Source organism: Chinchilla lanigera, unplaced genomic scaffold, assembly GCF_000276665.1.
Source record: "Chinchilla lanigera isolate Chin_1 unplaced genomic scaffold, ChiLan1.0 scaffold00035, whole genome shotgun sequence".
In the NCBI taxonomy this organism is placed as follows: domain Eukaryota; kingdom Metazoa; phylum Chordata; class Mammalia; order Rodentia; family Chinchillidae; genus Chinchilla; species Chinchilla lanigera.
This window is the reverse complement of record NW_004955436.1, coordinates 12,310,334-12,329,149: the sequence shown is the minus strand read 5'-3', so window position 1 is coordinate 12,329,149 and position 18,816 is coordinate 12,310,334. Positions and strand designations below refer to the sequence as shown.

General features: G+C 50.0%; 1 protein-coding gene across 2 annotated transcripts in view; it reads right to left on the bottom strand.

Annotated features, from left to right (window-relative positions):
- Enpp3 (ectonucleotide pyrophosphatase/phosphodiesterase 3) overlaps nucleotides 1–18,377 on the bottom strand; it is a 74,043-nt gene extending 55,666 nt beyond the window's left edge. The window contains exons 1-6 of one of the 2 annotated variants that reach the window (XM_005389205.2): nucleotides 18,210–18,377; nucleotides 15,185–15,266; nucleotides 13,946–14,068; nucleotides 11,549–11,674; nucleotides 8,643–8,703; nucleotides 2,660–2,757 (exon numbers count right to left, since the gene is read on the bottom strand). In XM_005389205.2, coding sequence (XP_005389262.1) covers nucleotides 2,660–2,757; nucleotides 8,643–8,703; nucleotides 11,549–11,674; nucleotides 13,946–14,068; nucleotides 15,185–15,266; nucleotides 18,210–18,296 — 577 coding nt within the window. In that variant the 5' untranslated portion in view covers nucleotides 18,297–18,377. Of the gene's footprint in view, nucleotides 1–2,659; nucleotides 2,758–8,642; nucleotides 8,704–11,548; nucleotides 11,675–13,945; nucleotides 14,069–15,184; nucleotides 15,267–18,209 lie in introns of those variants that run through there. The other variant, XM_005389206.2, reaches the window with a different exon arrangement.
- Nucleotides 18,378–18,816: the final 439 nt, after the last annotated feature.

Here is an 18,816-nt window from a genome sequence, read left to right as displayed (position 1 = left end):
GTAACAAGACCCTGTCTCAAAGTAAAAATAAAAAAGAGGCTGGAGAGTGACTCAGTGTGAAGGTCCTGTGTTCAATCCCCAGTTACAGGGCCGGGGATATAGCTCAGCGGCACAAGCGCCTGCCTGGCAAGCGCAAGGTTCTGAGTTTGATTCCCGGTATCAAAAAAAAAAAAAATATATCCCCCGGTTACCTCTAAATGACCCCAATTTGGGGTTTAAGACAGGATCTCACCGGGCGTGGCAGTGCATGCTTGTAATCTCAACACTTGGGAGGCTGAGGCAGGAGGATCACTTTTTGAGATGAGTGAGTTCAGGGGCACCCTGGAACTATAGAGCGAGACCCTGTCTCAAAAAACCAAAAATGAAAAGAAAGACAGGATTTCACAGTGTAAGTCCAGGCTGGCCCCCAACCTACAGCAACCCTCAGAAACACAAATCCTGCATGATTCTATCCATGTACATCTAAAACAGTTAAAATCATAAAAGCAAAATGCAGAATGATATGAGCCGGGGGGAGGCGGGGGTGGAACGTGAAATCATTAACCAGTAGAGAGTTTCAGTCTTGTAAAATAAGTTCTCAGGAGCTGCTGTGCAAGCCTGCGTGGATAGAGAACGATCCTGTGTTATGTTTTTGCTTTAGGTTTTGTTCTGAGACAAGATCTCACTATGTAGCCCAGGCTGGCCTTGAACTCACAGTAGTCCTCCTGCCTCAGCTTTCTGGGATTACAGGCGTTCATCACCACACCAAGCAAAAACACTGTGTTTTACACTTAAATTCCAAAGAAGGTCTATCTCATGTTAAGTGTTCTTATGAAAATAAATAGGATGCAAAGTGGACGGTACCTGGTGTGGAAACGTAACAGGCTGACTGTCCGGGGAGCCAGCCTTGCCGTCTCTCATCCAAGGTCCACACACACTGCCTGCTGGGTCTGCTGGTGCTTCCCGTCTTGTTTATCTGCAGTACAGTCTCTCACCTTGCTTTCCCAGAGCCTGGCTTCTGGCTCAGGCCACCTCCTCTGTCTCCCTGGACCTGCCCTGGCCTTTCCGGCCCCTTCTGTGTCTCCTGCCCTCACTCAGAGAAGTCCCTGCCTCACTGAGAGTCATCTGAGCACGGGGTCCCCAAGCCCCAAGTCATGCCAGACTCCCGGGTCCTGAGAGCTCCATGGCCGCAGCCAGGCAGGGAGGGGCCGTGAGGGACGAGCTTCCCTCTTGGCTTCCTTCATGGGACACTGCTGTCGCAGTCTCACCCTCGGGCCACCAGAGCCCTGACCCCATCTCACACCTGCTCTTGCTCAGGCCCAGGCACTAGCAAGGAAGTAGCTGACCCGGCAGAGGTCAGGACTTATGCTATTTCGCACTGGAGCATAAAGTGATGCCCGTCTGACTGGAGCATAAAGTGATGCCCGTCTGCTTAAAACTATTTTAAGCATTGGAACCCAGAAAGCTCTCAATGGCCCAAACACATTTTCATTCGTGTTGTTTCCAATTTTCAACAGGATGAGAAAACCAAAGAATTCCACGTGAGAGGGAATTCGGCTCAGCCTGGCTTGTCCAGTTCTCTCTGGACCTGGGATTTAACCACCACACTATCAAGATAAATTTAGATAATTAAGTAGAAACAGAGGTGTTGGTTCACCTTCCGAGCCAGTGTCAGTCAGCAGGAAGTGGTAAGTCCTGGATTTGGAAAATTCTCGATCTCTTTCCTAAAGACCAGCCTCACAGGGCAAGGGAGAAGCTGAAAACAATGTCCCTTGCATTCCAGGGAAAGTGCAGTAATTATCTTTCTACAATTGTGGTAATCTTAGAGCTGGAATCAACAGAAGGATGCATTAGATCTAGACTTATTTTTTGATTTTATGGAGTTTTTTTGAGGCAGCGTGTCACTATGCAGTTCAAGCTGGCCTTGAACTCACAACGATTCTCCTGCCTTAGCCTCCTGATGGCTGGAGCACAGGTGTGTGCCACCACATCTGGCTTGTATTCTTTTCATTTCATGAGAAAACGCAGAGCCAAGCAGGACATGCTGGTGCATGACTAATCCCAGCACTCAGGAGGTTGAGGGAGGAGGATTGCTGTGAGTTCGAGGCCAGCCTGGGCTACAAAGTGAGTTTAAGGGCAGTCTGAACTGCATAGTGAAACCCTGTTGCAAAAACGCAGAAAAATAAATAAATAAAACTAGAACAAATGATACAACAATGTAACTTCTGGGTGGATGCCCAGTAAAATTATCATAAACCTGGGCATGGTGCCACAAGCCTATAATCCCCATACTTAGGAGACTGAGGCAGGAGGACTGGCATGAGTTCAGGGGCAGCCTGAGCTACATAGCGAGTTTAAGTCCAGCCTGAACTACATAGTGAGACCTTGTCTCAAAACAAAAGATAGTAGGTATGAACAGATTTCCACTGGACAGATATTATATTCAAATACGAAACAAATCAAAATAAAATGAAAAGAAGAACCAGCTGCCAAAAAACAAACAAAAAGTAGGAGTCAACACATATGAAAATCCTGTCCCTACTGAAAATCCACAGGTACTGTGTGGTGAAACTGTCACGAACTTGGAAGGATCAGGCTACAAAGGCACAAAGCTGCGGATAGGAAGGAACAGGGCCTCCTCCTCCCACCTCCGCAGCCCACGCAGACCCACAGCACTCACTCAGCTTCGCGATGTTTGGCAGCAAAGTGACCCACGTGTCCAGGTACTCCGCGCGGAAGCCGTCGAAGGAGAACAGGATGACCGGAGGCAGCTCGAACCTGGAAGAAAAGCCAGAACTCACTCGCAGTTTTGATTTTCAGGGAACACACTTGGCCACACTGCTTGCAATTCTCGAATTAGAAAGTACTTAGCCGAGTGTGGTGGTGCACACCTGTAATCCCAACACTCGGGAGGCTGAGGCAAGAGGATCATTGCAAGATGGAGACCAGCCTAGGCTACAAAGTGAGTTCAAGACCAGCCTGAACCGAGACCCTGAATCAAAAAGATGAAAAGAAAAAGACAACAAGAAAGTGCTTAGAACAAGAAGAGCCTGTTGAATTCTACCAGCTTTCAAATGCAATTATGACTTGGAATTTAGAAACTAGTCTGTGTGGTATCTTATAATTTTAAAGTTCCGCATGCTTTGACCTAGTATCTCAACATCTAAGGATATTAATATGTACCTCAGGAATATTTTGATTGCCTTGTAAGTGACTATTTAAGGTAAAATGATCAAAGGTAAATTTCTGTGTTATGGCCAGAGATTGTCTGTTTTAAATTTAGCATTAGCTCAGTGTGGTGGCACACACCTGTACTCCCAGCACTCAGGAGGCTGAGGCAGGAGGACTGCTGGGAGTTCTAGGCCAGCCTGGCTACATAGTGAGTTCAAGGCCAGCCTGAATTGCATGAGATGGAATTTAGAAAGCAGTTTGTGGATGCTGTATTATTCTAAAGTTCTACATTTTTTGACTTAGTATTCCAATATCTAAGGATATTGATATATACCTCAAAAACACTTTAATTTCTTTTTACATTTTTTTTAAAGGCAAAAGTGATCAAAGGTAACTTTTGGGTTATAGCCAGAGGTGATCTTTTTAAATTTGATACTCTTTTCACTTTTTGAGCTTTACCTGTGGTATTCACAAACTGTGTGTGCACACATGCCCAAGTGGCAGATGTGTACCTTACACATTTTTACTAACTGAGCCCTGCCTGCTCCCCGCCACCAGGCACAACAGACCTGACCAGCCCCCTAGAAGCTCCCTGGGGTCCCTGCCACCCACAACCTCAGCCAGAATGAGCAGTGTCCGGATTTCTAACAGCATCGATTAGTTTTGCCTACTTTTGTACTGATGTAAAGATGTAAATTATATGCAAACCAAACGTGCAAGTTGAAGCGCAGAGGAGGCATGTGTCAGGTCTGGTTCTTTTGACTGGAGTTGCCCAGGAGACCAGTCCCTCGGACCACATGCACTCACAGATCGTGTCTTTGGGTGTCCTAGAAACGCAGGTCGGGAATAAGCCACAGTGAGCTCCTTCTACTCTTGACAGACATCTGGATTTTTTCCAACTTGAGGCCATCATGAAGAACAGCTATTTTATTTTATATTCCAAATATAGAATGTGCAAATGAGTATACAAAAAATTATTTTCAACTCTGCGCCCAAGTAGTTGCATTATTGAAATTTTTGGATAAAAACATTTTCCTAAGAAGTTTGGTTAAAGCGAGGCTGGTAAAACTCTGATAAGTACATATAGGAGTATCACTATCTCATTGCATACTGCGAAAGGAACGTGAAGGAGAGGTCTACCAGGTGTCCCAGCACGAACTTATTGTAGAGTAATTCGTTTCACAGATGTCTGAGTCAGACACTGTGCTGATGCTGAGAATAAAGAAACAAAGGAGCCATGGTCCACATCTAGGAAAGGGAATTGAAAAGTAAACAGGCATAGCTGAGGACTACTTTTGAGTATACAGTTCTATGCAAATACACAGAAGGACATCACACTTAGTCCTTGTAGGTGACAGCAAGCTCTCCTGGAGGTGTGATTAAATTCTAAAGAGCAGTGGACCCAACACTCAGGAGGGCGAGGCAGGAAGATCTCCATGAGTCTGAGGCCAGCCTGGGCTACACAGTAAGCGAAAGTGCAGTCTGAACTACACAGCAGACCCTGTTTGTTAGGCTTGTGTCTAGATGTCCCCCCACACCCTCCCACGGTCACAGGTGGGGATTTTCGGAGGGAGCTGGATCTAGGGTGTGTGATGCTGGGGTCCAGGATGCAATGCTAGGATTAAGGGTGTGAGTGCCACCTGCCCCAACACTGGGTAGCTTAGGTAAGATATAAGAGACAGAAAGAGGCTTGTCAGGGGTTGTTCGTCATTCACTTGTTCATTGCTGTTGCTTGTCTTCTGCTCTGCGATGCCACTTTGCTGTGCCACCCTGCCTTGGAGCCAGCCAACCATGGGCTGAACCTCCAAAGACTGTGAGCCAAATAAACCTTTCCTCCCTTAACCTGGGGGTGGCAAAATCCCCACCTATGACCGTGGGAGGCCGTGGGGGGATATCTAGACACAAGCCTAACAAACAGGGTCTGCTAGGTAGTTCAGACTGCACTTTCGCTTACTGTGTAGCCCAGGCTGGCCTCAAACTCATGGAGATCTTCCTGCCTCGCCCTCCCGAGTGCTGGGTCCACTGCCCTTTAGAATTTAGTCACACCTCCAGGAGAGCTTGCTGTCACCTACAAGGACTAAGTTTGATGTCCTTCTTACTGGCGTCCCTTAACTTGTGGTATTTTGTCTCAGCAACGAGAAAGGTAAGAAGACACTATCTCAAAAAACCAGAAAGAGCAATGGAAATAAGGTGGAAAGAAAATGGAACTCATGTCTGAATCAGGGAACTGTGTTGTGCCAAAGCCCCGACATGATACCTGCAATAACACTCATGAGTTCAAAAACATTGAGTCAGGCTGGAAAAGCTAAGCTCAGGAGAACTCAAAGCAATTCTGAAACAGGAGTCTACAGTGGTAGGATTCTGAACAGTGGCCGCTCTGAGGAGTAGGGAGTAGGAAGGGACTGAGGGACCCTTGTAGGGTGCTGTGAATATTCTTTATCTTGGAAACAGTCTGTCATAGGCTGCAGATCTAGCAATTTCCACTTCTCATTATGATATATGCTTGAGGTATGAGCACTGCAGTGTATAGACTATATCTCAACAAAGCATGATGAATCAGGATGGTGTGAAATGACTTATGTAGGAAATTCATCACAAAATTAAACAGGCCTGCCAGGCATGGTGTTGCACGCCTGTAATCCCAGCACTTGGGAGGCTGAGGCAGGAGGATCACTGTGAGTTCAAGACCAGCCTGGGCTACAAAGTGAGCTCAAGGCCAGCCTGAACTGCATAGTGAGACCCTGTCTCAAAAGACAAAGAAAGAAAAAAGAAAAGAAAAGAAAAGATCTTAATTATGTTCTTGGTCTACAGTCCTAAAGATTGCATCTCCTGGTTCTCACAGGAATCACAATTCTCTTCTAATGGCCCAGATCAATTTATTCTTCTATGATCAAGACAGGTGTACGCTGGGCATGGTGGTGCACGCTTGCAATCTCAGCACTCGGGAGGCTGAGGCAGGAGGCTCATTGTGAGTTCGAGACCAGCTTGGGCTACAAAGTGAGCTCAAGGCCAGCCTGAACTGCACAGCAAGACCCTGTCTCAAAAGGACAAAAAAAGAGGGAGCTGGGGATTTAGCTCAGTGGCACAGCGCCTGCCTGACAAGTGCAAGGTCGTGAGTTTGATTCCCGGTACTGGAAAACAAACAAACAAACAAAAGGCAAAAAAAGACAGGTGGCTGGTATTTTATACAAATCATGGCACAGTGCTTATTTTTGGAATTAAAATGATATCTTCTTTTTTTCTTTCTCTCTGATTGTTAGTAAGGCTGGACACCAGATCATGATACCTTTGCTGCCCGTGATGAAAGCTGAATAAAGGTACTCAGAGTGCCAAAAATTGTCATCTCAAATGTCAAGTTATATTATCATTGGCAAATAAATAACTAAACAAATAAATAAAGTAGCAGCGACCTGCAAGCCAGGTACTGATAATACGTCCAGGTAACCAATGAGATAGGAAAGGAGACGATCAAGTGACTCTCCAGGTGTCCCCTGCCAGAGGGTCACAACTAGGCTTCTAGTGCACATCTGTCTGCCTCAAGAGCCCAGGTTCCCCTCGACACCGTGATGACGGGTGAAATAACAAAACAGCCAGGGTGGCACCACACGCAGGAAGCAGGAGTATCTGGATTTCGAGGCCAGCCTGAGCTACATAGCAGATTCAAGGCCAGCCAAGAGTACAGAGGGAGACTCTGCCTAAAAACAATAGGCAAAAGAAATACAGCTTAGCTGTCCAGAAAGGGGGTTGCACGTAGTATAACATCTCCAGCAATTGCTCCCATGAATAGTGCCGCTGTTGCAGAGGATCATGGTACATTGGCACACAGGGTGTGGGTAAGGCATGACTCGGGGGTCACAGGGACCGAGGGGAGATGGCTAGTGTGCCACACCCTACCCCTACCCCTTTCCTCGCCAGCTTCCTATCTGGTCTGGTCTTGTTTCCAGGGTGCCATCGTATTTAGATCTAGGTATCCTCCCAAAGCCTCTGCGAGCATGGGCAGGACCTCAGGGAGGTGACTGGGTTATGGGGGGTTTCATGGTGGACTTGCTCTCAGGGGAGGGGGCCTGGCCAGAAGAGGAGGGAGAGTATGTCCCCCTGGACAACCTGCTTCCTGTCCACCATGCGAGCTGACTCGGAAGAGTATGTCCCCCTGGACAACCTGCTTCCTGTCCACCGTGCCCTGAGCAGCTTTTCCCTCCGCCAGGCCCCAGTGCTGTCCTGCCTAGGAGCCACCTGACCGTGGACTGAAAGGCGAACCAGCAAAAACCTCTCCTTCCGTAAGTTGTAGATATTGGGTATTTTGTCCGAAGAATGAGAGAAGGAACTGGCAGCTGCCAGAGTCATCCTGCAATCTCACCGTCAGCCATCCGGGTTTGGCGAGTTCTTTATGCCCCTCCATGAGAACCTTCCTGCTCACCTGCTGTCTCCTCCCACAGGACAAACGTCTTGGGGACCCTTCACCCCTTCCCTGGTCACCTGCACAGTGTCACAGGCTCCGACTGTCACTTGAGGGGGCCCCAGGCCACAGAGACACTCAGACCTCACTGCCCAGGCTGCTTCCAGCCTTAGCAGTCAGATAGTGTGTCCTGGGGCGAGCAGCATCAGGATCTGTGCCTCCCTTTCACCGGATGCATTTCATCACGGGATGTAGAGACAACGGGGCCGATTTCAAAGGGCTTCTACACAGCAAAGCATGCAAGATGGCTGTTGTGTAAAGATCACATTGGTTCATAATAAGAACCTCACGAACGTCAGCTATTATTCTTATTTTGGGGCTGGGACTTGAACCCGGGGCTTCCCCCGTGCTAAGTCTACACCCTACCATTGAGCGGTACCCAGTCCACCTGGAATTATCACTATGCCACTGTCAGAGATGAACTGACTGAAACGTGAGTGTAACCCTAAGAAAAGGCCATCGAACCTATGGTGTTCGGTTCTGGAAACATCTTACTAGGTTTCCGTGCCAGGCTTCATCTAACAAGACAAGTGACTGAAGAAGAATCCCACCTGGACAAACGTGAAGAATGTTGTGAGCACCTGCACTGTGACATGCGCGGGAACTAAAACGAGCCAGTTGTCTAGGAAAGTTCAGAGGAATGACCAGGGTAAAGCCCCACAGGCCAAACCAGGTCTCTGAGTCACATCTCTTTCACTCTAAACCTGGAGTGGGCAGCAGGATCTGAGTGTCGGGGAGAACCAAACAGCACTGTGAACATCAGAAACTGCTAGGTGTGGCGGTGCACGCCTCTAATCCCAGCACTCAGGAGGCTGTGGCAGTAGGATCGCCACGGGTTCGAGGCCAGCCTGGGTACACAGTGACATCCTGTCTCAAAGAACACCAAAACCAGAACAAATGATAAAGCAAACAAAGGTGTGTATACTTTGAATCCCCGAGGGCTCTAACCCAATGTTCACTACCCGGTAAAGTGTCAGGGAGCGGAGGGAATCCCCCCCCACTCCACTGCCGCCCGAGGTCCGCACACGGCGCTCACCCTTCGGGACACTGTGGCTGCTGGCTCGTGGTGCAGCCTTCTTGCGCCCAGGGGGTTCTTCCTGCAAGCAGAAGATGACAGTCTTCAGCCTGATGCCCCACACAGCAGAGGCAGGGTTCAGGGTCCAGCTCTTCCCGAACAGCTGACTAATTCTTCCAGGATTTGGCCAGTACTTTGTCGTGTGCTGGCCAGAGCAGGAATGCTAATGACTTACTGACACTGCCCAGTACCAGAAAGCCAAGAAAAATAACAGGGCCTCCCCTAGCTTCTGGTCAATAATATATATATATTTTTTACCCTTAAGGACAATATTTTCTCAATGGCTAGAATAAATATAGATACACAGCCTGTAACCCCAGTGCGCAGGAGGCCGATGCAGGAGGACTGCAAATTCCAGCTCAGCCCAGGCAACGTAACTACTTAGCAAGACCTGGTCTCCAAATAACAAATTTAAACAGGGTTAGGGAGCTTCGGATTCCATCCCCAGTGCTGCAAAATAAATGCACACATAGAGAGAGGTATACAGTCTGAAGAAGACCAGAAAGCGTGGAAAATAGAGAAAGTGATATCAAATGGGGAAATTTTAACAAATGCTTAAAATCTTAACAAAAAATTCTTGCTTCGTGGTTGCTTCTCTTTCTAGAACATTCTAGCTAAATAATGCAGGAGAAATGACAGAAGATGACTGTCACCATTTACTACTGTTCAGCCCCTAATGGGCCTAGGAGTGATTACCAGTGACTAATACCCTCAAAGGGATAAGTGGACAGGATGTGCTTGGGTCAGGTCTAATCCTCTCCTACAGAGGATACTTGCAAAACATAAATGAATAAATAACATCAGAATCTCAACAGTCTTCAGGCTCTAACTACTAATTTTCAGGAAATACATGGTATGATTCATTGCTTAAATCTCAAAGGATACAATTAGCAAAATCTAGCCTGGAAAACTCTATAGGACAAAGGACCGCATTTCTCCAATAATAAATTGCAAAGAGGGAAAAAGAATATGTATATTTAAAAGACTTAAAAATATTAGCCACTTGCAATAAATCACATCTATTTGGATCCTGTTTCTTTTCTTTCTTTTTTTTTCTTTTGACACAGGGTCTCAGTGTGTAGTTCAGGCTGGTTTTGAACTCATTATGTAGTCTAGGCTAGCCTCAAACTCGAAATGATCCCCCTGCCTCAGCCTCCCAAGTGCTTGGTGTGGCACCAAGCTTGGTTTTGTTTTTCCTTGATACAGGATCTTGCTATGTAGTCCAGTCCGGCCAGGGGCTCACTGCATAACCCAGTGTGGCCTTAAACTGCTGGTGATCCTCCTGCCTCGGTCTCCCAAGTGCTGGGATTATAGATGTGTGCCACTGAGACAGAAACAAACCACTCTGGGACATGCTCCCCCTCCAGAGCCCAATTCTGAGCCCCACCCATCAGATAAAGCTGTGGAAAGGAAAGCCTCCGGGCATGTAAACAATCTAGCTGTTTACCCGGGGTGTGGTGGCTCCAGCCTCTAATCCCAGCACTTGGGAGGCTAAAGCTGCAGAGGACAAGGCCAGCCTGGACTACACAGTGAGACCCAGCTTCAAAAATAAATAAACAAATAAGTAATAAACTGAAATGATTAAAGTAATTTTACTGTATTGAGTGGCTATGTTAAACTTCAACACTAGTTATAAAAATTACTTTTTTCTGCTGGCCGTGGTGGTGCACGCCTGTAATCCCGGCACTCGGGAGGCTGAGGCAGGAAGATCGTTGTGAGTTCGAGACCAGCCTGGGCTACAAAGTGAGCTCAATGCCAGCCTGAACTGCACAGTGAGACCCTGTCTCAAACAAAAAACAAAAAACAAAAAACAAAAAAACAAATTACTTGTTTGTGTTCAATCCAAGCAATATTGTACAATAAATTCAGTAGAAAACTTAAAAAATGAGCTTAATGACAGCGTGCTACTCTTGCTGCAAAAATTCAAAAGTTACAAAATTGGAGCAGAAGGGAGACTACAGGTCCAGCAGCAAGACCAGTGAAATTAGCAAAATAAGCAAGCTAAACCTCTGCTCACTTCTGTGAGCGTACAGGTATTTTTAACGACAGCATTCAATATTAAATATAAAATACTTATTTTTGAAAGAGAAGAGAAAGGAAAAGCATGAAGTGAAAATGAGAAAAGGAAAAAAAGGAAACAAAGCATTGTAAATAAGGAAGGGAAGAGGGGTTGAAAGGAGGTGACAATGGAAAAGAAAGAAGAATCAAGAGATATCATGCAGGCTGTGAGTGGTGGCCACAGGCCTATAATCCCAGCGCTTGAGAGGCTGAGGCAGGAGGCTCACTGTGAGTTTGAGGCCAGCCTAAACTGCAGAGTGAAACCCTGTCTCAAAAAGGAAAAAAAGAAAAGAAAAGATATATCAGGCACAGGTACAAAAATTTTCTATGATGAATGTGATCATTATATACACCTAAATTGTACCAATAAACTTAATAACAAAATAAGAAATTACTGCCTCAGGCTATTTCCTGTCCTAATAAACCTTTTAGCTAATTTTTAATTATATTTTACATAAAAACTGATTCATCTATTAGTACAAAAATTATTTGCTTGTAATCACAGCACTCGGGAAGCTGAGGCAGGAGGATTGCCCACAGCTCGAGGCCAGTCTGAACAACTATTGAGACCCTGTCTCCAAACAAAATAAGAAAAGAATTTGAAGAGCTTGTGGAACCAGGGCTTGGAGAATTTGAACTCTCTCCCGGAGTCTACACCAGCTCCTGCAGGGTCTTCAGCCTTAGACTCAGGCAGGGCAGTTGCTCCGCCCCGGCTGTCAGACCCCAGACCTGCAGCTCCCCTCTCCTCCCTACATCGCTGCAGCCCCGGAGGCCTCTGGGAGGCCCGCGCGGCGCCTGCATGCTCTCACCTAGGCACGCGCTCCCGTAGTTGGCGCAGCAGTCCCCGCGCTGCTTGCAGTCGTCCGCGCAGGAGCACAGGCTGCGCTCCAGACGCCGCTCGCCGCAGCGGAACAGGTTGCAGGTCCATATCCGGGCTGCAAAAGTACCGCGTCAGTTCTGGGAACTGGATGTACTTTCAGTGTAATAAACAAAACGCAAATGTCATGCATTTCTCCCTGTATTGTTATAAGGCAGTAAAATTCCTTGCATCGATCGATGAAAACACACACGAAACAAGCAATTCACGACTGCTCTTCTGAGCACGGGTTTCCGAGAAAAGTATACAAAGCTGCCGGCCCAGCCCGCAGGCCGCTCTGACTTAGAGAGGCTCTGATTAGGGTCCTTTTCCCACCGCAGGGCTGTCGCAGCCACCGGGGAGCAGCTTTGCCCAGCCTCATCCAAGGACAGCGGGCGAGGAGGACGCGGACCGCAAGCGCTGTGTCTGCGGGACCCCACACAGCGCCTCCCCAGAAGGCAGGTCTCCCCAAATCCGCCTCCGGGTCCTCTTAGGCTTTCCACTCAGTGTGACAGCAGCTGAAATAAATTCCCTTGCTCAAAGCGGCAAGAAAAGCGGAGTGTGGTGGTGCGAATCTGTATCCCAGCACTCAGGAGGCTGAGGCAGGTGGATTGCCACAAGTTCAAGGCCAGCCTGAACTACGTGGCAAGACCCTATCTCAAAAACTAAATTAAATTTTAAATAGTGGCAAGAGGCTGGTGTAAATTTGCTTCCTGCTGCCACCTGCTAGGTAGGAGACAGAGATCAAAATCCACCTCTGCTCTGCGTGTAGCCAAACTCCTTGGGCGGGCGAGTGTTGTGCTTTCCTGCGCGCAGAGTTCTGCCTTCTCTATCACTTACTACTCAGAAAGGAAAGATTGGGGCGATAAAGGAGAGCGGACAGAGATCGCTGGCGCCAGCGGGTCATCTCCTCGGGCCCTTCCAGGGAAGAGCAAGGACTCTGCTGCTCCATCCGCGCGCCCCGACCACTAGGCGCCCCTGCCCTGGACGCCTGGGTATTAAACCCTGAAAACAGCGGGGCCTCCGCAGAGCACAGCGGGCCCGACCGCTCGGCGGCGCTGGCACGCGCGACCAGGGTCACCCAGTCTCCCCGGGAGCGGCCCGTGCCCTGCTGGGAGGGGACCGCGGGCAGGGACAGCGCAGAGGGGGCCGGTGCAGACAGAGCCCGGGGCGAGGCGCGCTTGGCGCCGTGCCTGAGGCAGGGGGCGAGGAGCTTGGAGCTGTGCCTGCCGCTGCCTCCGCGTGCGCGGACACCGTGACCCGAGCCTGAAAATGCGCCCTGGGTGCAGGGGAATTTCTGTGTAGTCTTCTTGAGTCTCCACCCGCATCTCTGAAGGAGCCTGAACCCCGCATCCTGATCCGAGACCCCTCCACGCCGCCCCTCCCAGCCTCGCTGCTCCTGGCCCGCTCACCCTCAGCTCCCCTGCCCGCGCCCTCCCAAGCCCCACCGCCTGCGCCAGCGGCTGGAGCGCTCGCCGCCCACAGCGCCCCCTCGCAGGTTTCTTCTGCAACAACCTGTCCTGGTGAGCTGAACCGGCCACCGGTCTTTTCCTTTTTCCCCAAGTCTCCGCCGTGGGTGTGCGAATTCCTCCCACCAGCAATGATCTCACTACCTAGTCCAGGCTGGCTTTGAACTTCTAGCCATCCTCCTGCCTCAGCCTCCCCCATGACAGACAGGTGCCACCACACCTGGCTCAGCATTGGAGATGTAAAACCCAGGGTGGGCTTTGGCAGCCAGGCTGGTTCCGTCTACATCTAGGCCCAGGTAAGCTCACCAACTCCTGCTCCTGAAGTGCAGTGGAGACTCAGCTGACTGGGGAAAGCCAAGTGAGTTACCACCCCGGCCACTCCCCAAAGTCTAGGTGCACAAACAGACACCCAGGCCAGAACTTACCGCCCTTGCTGTCCCTGGGTGCTGCCCGCCCTCTGTTCTTGAGGGTGGACACTGAGGATACAAACAGCCTAGATATCAGGGGAAACTGAGTCCAGGTGCCTCGTAACACTGCCACCAACCAGAGAGCACGGGATTGTTGCCACTAACCCAGCGAGGAGAGATGGACACCCAGACCTTGGACTTCTGGCCTCCAGAACTGAGGCAAGGGATTTGTTGAGTGATTTTTGTTTTTGTTTGTTTGGTTCTTTGAGACAGGGTCTCACTGAGTAGTTCAGGATGGCCATCCTCCTGCCTCAGCCTCCTGAGTTCTGGGATCACAAGTGCACACCACCACACCTGGCCGGATTTCTGTTTTGTAAGCTGCCCCGTTTGCTATGGTGGCCCCAGGAAACTAATGTGTGTGCTGGTAAAGCCGGACACCCATGCACGACAGCACAGCCAGACGCTAAGTCCTACTTGGCTCCACACAGCTATTGCCAAAGTCCCAGCAGCAGTCGCCTCGGCCCTCACAGCCCGAGTCGCAGCGGCAGCCCTCCAGGCCTCGGAACTCAGCCTCAAAGCATCTTCTCCTGCAGCTGCCTGTAAAATAGAGGACAGAGGACAGCACGTGCAGAAGTCACCGGGCTTCTGCCCAGAGGGCGCAGAGCGGTGCCTGGTCAGCTTAGGGGGACGGGGTGGGTGGTGCGAGCATCGCCAGGTGACACAATAACTAAGGGACACTGATGTACGTGGGGACACACAGGGGCAGGCCGAGAGCAAGCCAGGCAAGAAAGGTCAAGCTTGGGGGACAGAGGGTGGGGCCCAGCGGCCAGGGGCTGGGCTCAAAGGTAGGGATGGGGCAGGGAGGGGTCAGGTTCATGAGCCGCACCCAGAGCCTGACAGGACAAGCCATTAAAGGACAGGCCGAAGGAGAGGGGGTGGTGTCACTGTGAATTCAGGGCCAGCCTGGGCTACATAGCAAGACCCTGTCTCAAAAAAACCAGAAATGGTGTCTGTTTTTATGCAGCGGACGTCAGAATCCCGTTCACACGGCCCGCCAAGACCCATGACAGTGTCCGCACCACTGTCCAAACACACCAGCCAGCTGATGAGAGAAGAAAGGCGCTTTCTAGCCAACAGTCGCCGTTCACTCCTTCTGTGTCCCACAGTATTAACTGAATGTTAATTCTTTTTTTTGTCTTTTATGTAGTCAGCCTGGCTTTGAACTCATTGTGTAATCTAGACTGGCCTCGAGTTTGCAGCAATCCTCCTGCCTCAGCCTCCTCAGTGCTGGAATTACAGGTGTGCACTACCACACCCGGTGTGAGACCAAACAGTTCTAACAGGGAATGAATTAAGGTAAAGAGGAGGTGGCAGAAGCCTCAGAGAGTGAAGGACCTTTGGCTGCCGAGTGGCTGGACCCTTTGTCACAGGATTTAGGGTCACAGCTGAGCTGGGACAGAATGCTGGCGACCGGTTATTAGAGCTCCTGGGATGGGCGACTGAAATCTCCTGGGGCAGCTTCTTGCAGGAGGGCAAAGAGTAAAGTGCAGAAATCAGGGTGATAATGCAAGCAGGGCTGGGCCCTGTGCTCAGAGCTATGGGGCAGAGAAGGTGGCAGGAGCGCAGGTGAGGAAGTCTGGGCGGCTGAGGAGGACGAGGAGCAAGAAGAGGAGGAAGAGCTTGGAGTTTGGAAGACACTGGGGCTGCATGTACCTTGCTCTTCCTTCTTTGGTTTTCTCAGCCCAAGTCCCAAGCCTAATCCAAGTGTCACTATCACCAGCAAAGCCAGGAGAACCTACGGGAAGGAAGGAAGAGTCACCTTAAGATTTTTTTTTTAATGTAAGGCTGAGCGTGGTGGTGCACGCCTGTAATCCCAGCACTCAGGAGGCTGAGGCAGGAGGATCGAAAATTCGAGATCATCCTGGGCTACAAAGTGAGCTCAAGGCTAGCCTAAACTGCATAGCGAGACCCTGTCTCAAAAAGACAAAAAAAAAAAAAAACAAAAAAAGTAATGAAAAATAACCAGCTGTCTCGCCAGCCATGCAGGAGACCAGACAGAGGTGTGTGACTTGTTTAATGCCTGAAAGATCAGAGACATTTCAAAATACCACTTATTAGAGATCTCCAAATTGAGATACTTTCCTTGTTCAACCACAAGCTTAACCCAGATGAAATTAAAACCAGGCAAGTGGGTCCATGCTGTCGTCCCCGCTACTCAGGAGGCTGAAGCAGGAGGATCACAAGTTTGAAGAAAACTTAGCAAGACCCTGCCTCAAAATTCAATATAAAAAGGGCTGGAGAATAGCTTGGGACTATAGGGTCCCAGGGATAAATCCCCAAGACCTGAGGGAGCCTTTTACCTTTGTCCATTTTTTACTCATTTTCTTTTTTTTTATTTATTGCTTTTTTGAGACAAAATTTCACTATGTAGTCCATGCTGGCCTTGAACTCCCTGTGTAGCCCAGGCTGGCCTCAGACTCACAGTGATCCTCCCTGTGCTAGGATTATAGGGGTGTGCCACCCCGCCCAGCTCGTTTTTTTTTTTTTTTTTTTTTCTTTCTTAACTAGGCATTTCCTTGGAGATCCTTTCTGTAAAGGCATCGAACTCACTGCAGAGCTGTGACGTCCTTAACTTCCTCAATCCTAGGACGCAGAGGTGCTCTGTGGTCCTTCTCCATCCACCAGTGGAGGACGGCACTCAGCCTGTGTAACTCTAGTGCCAGCCCACGGCGCGTCTGAGCACAGAACGTGCCCTGCACTCGCAGTTCTGGAAGCTGCTGACCAAGGCTGGCTCGCAGCTCCCTCAGCGCTGTGATGAGGTCCTGGCTGCGGACTTTAGGCTGCAATTCCATCAAGCTGTGGTGCCACCTGGCCCTTCCCTGTCCTCCACAGCCCACGATGTCCCTGATAAGCACTGGGTGGTAGGGCTGGGAGACAGGCACACGAAGGACTTAAGCAAGGGTTTTGTAGCACCATCACCACAGTGCAAAGCACAGGCTCAGGTTTGTAATCCCAGCACCCAGGAGGCTGAGGCAGGAGGGTTGTCACAGGTCTGAGGCCAGCCTGGGGTACACAGTGAGACTCTGTCTCAAAAAAACCAATAAATAAAAATTCCCCGAGGGATACAGAATAAGTGGAATAGGCCGGGCATGGAATAGGCTGAGGCGGGAGGATTGTTGTGAGTTCGAGACCAGCCTAGGCTACATAAGTGAGCTCAAGGCCAGCCTGAACTGCTTGGTGAGACCCTGTCTCAAAAACACACGCACACAAAAAGTGGAGGATACTGAGAATTTATTTTGCTATAGTCAGGAGGCTTGGTGCTGACGCACATTGTCTCATTAATCCTCTTAGTGATGCTGGAGAGAGCCCTGTGAGGCACTCAGGGAGGCTGAGGCAGGAGGAGCACAAGTTCAAGCCCAGAGGTGGCAACTTAGCCATTTAGCGAGACCCTCAAAATAAAAAGACCTGGGTACATGTAGCTCACTGTAAAAGCTCCAGTACTTAAAAAACAGGAGAGAGAGCTAGAAGAGAGAGGAAGAGAGGGAGAGAGAGAGACAGCCCGTGAGCATTCTCCTGGGCAGGAGTTTAGGATGAGGCTGCAGAGGGCACACAAGGGGAAACTCAGTGGAGAGGGCTATGGGTTTTGCCTGGAGACTGCGGAGGAGCAGGAGGCGGACTGGAAACTAGAGAAGCCCCGGGGGCAGACAGGACTTCGACGACAGCAGGCTGCCTGTGTGTGGCTGGCACAGCCCCTTCAGATCTCTAGATGGGCTTCGGGAAACGGTTATGGGATACGTGCAATGAGGAGAAAGATAAATTGGCCTGGAAGGTGGTGCACACTTGTAACCCCAGTGCTCAGGAGGCTGAGATAGTAGGATCACTGTGAGTTTGAGGCCAGCCTTTCATGGTGAGACCCTGTCTCAAGCAATATCTTTTTTTTTTTTTTTTTTGAGACAGAGTCTGTCTATGCAGTTCAGACTGGCCTCCAGCCTTTGTAGCCCAGGCTGGTCTTGAACTCGCAGTGATCCTCCTGCCTCAGCCTCCCAAGTGCTCGGATTACATGCGTGCATCACCATGCCCTGGGAGACCCTGTCTCAAAAACCAAAGAGAGAGAGAGGGAGGGAGGGTTGGACAATTTGCATGCATTGTTCTGGCCGCTCAGGAGAAGGAGGAGGAGGAGGAGGAGCAGGAAGGAGGGTTACTCTCTCAGGAATGGGAGCCCTGGCTTTAGCAGAGTAGCAAAGCCAGAGCCTGAGGGGTGGTTGGGTGCTGAGGACACTGAGGCAGTGGACAGAGCCCTCCTTCTCCAGAAGTTCCATGGAGAAGGGAAGGAGAGAGTCAGAACATCAAGGACAGCTGTGATTTTATTTTTTATGGGGGGGGGATCATACCCCATAAAAAGACACGAAAGAGGGGTTAGGCAGAGGAGACTGACTGCCTCCGGAGTTTAAGAAAAATAAGAAACTAGTTCAATGAAGACTATGAGCTGCTCTGATTTGAATTTCCCCCTCATTGGTCTTAAACTATTCACGCAGCATAAAAATGTCAAAGAGCCCGGCGCTGTACAGAGCCTGACCGGTGATCAAGCGTTAACCTGTGGCCGCTCTCTCTCGGGGGATGCGGCTGACGACGCCTGTGTCGCCTGGACTCCAGGCACCGGCTGCAGTGCACCTGTGCACGGGCACAGCCACCCGATGCGGGCTCCGGGGCGCCAGGCGGGGCGGACAGCTGTACTCACCGCGCAGATGCGCTTGTACTTCTTCGCGCTGTTCTTCCCAGCTGGCTCCGGCGTGGCCAGAGTCAGCCTCGCGTCCATTGACTCCATTGTCCGGCCCTGCACAAACCTGTTTGGCCGGAAGACAGCGGCTCTGGCTTCCCTCTACTTGGCGAGAAGGAACTGCGCGATTGCACAGCTGCGCTGCATTTAAATGCTGGCCGGCGGCGCAGCGCCCCGGGATTGGGCGAGGGGGAGAGAGAGGTGTGCTCAGCGGTGACCGAGGACCCAGGATCAAGGTCCTTTCCGGCACAGATGCACAGCTTTTCTTTCTCTCCTTATACTGTTTTATTTTGTTCTGCTTTGAGACAAGTCTCCCTACATAGCCCAGGTTGGCCACAAACTCGAGGCAGTCCCTCTGCCTCAGCCTTCTGAATGCTTAGATTGCGGACCCAGCTCTCCTTACACTTTATAGTGAATGCTGATCAAGAATAATACAACTGGAGGCTGGGGATTTAACTCAGCGGCACAGCGCCTGCCTGGCAAGCACAAGGTCATTAGTTCGATTCTTGGTACCCCCCCAAAAAGAATAATATAATCGTTGGCCAGGAGCCAAGGCCAGCCTGAACTG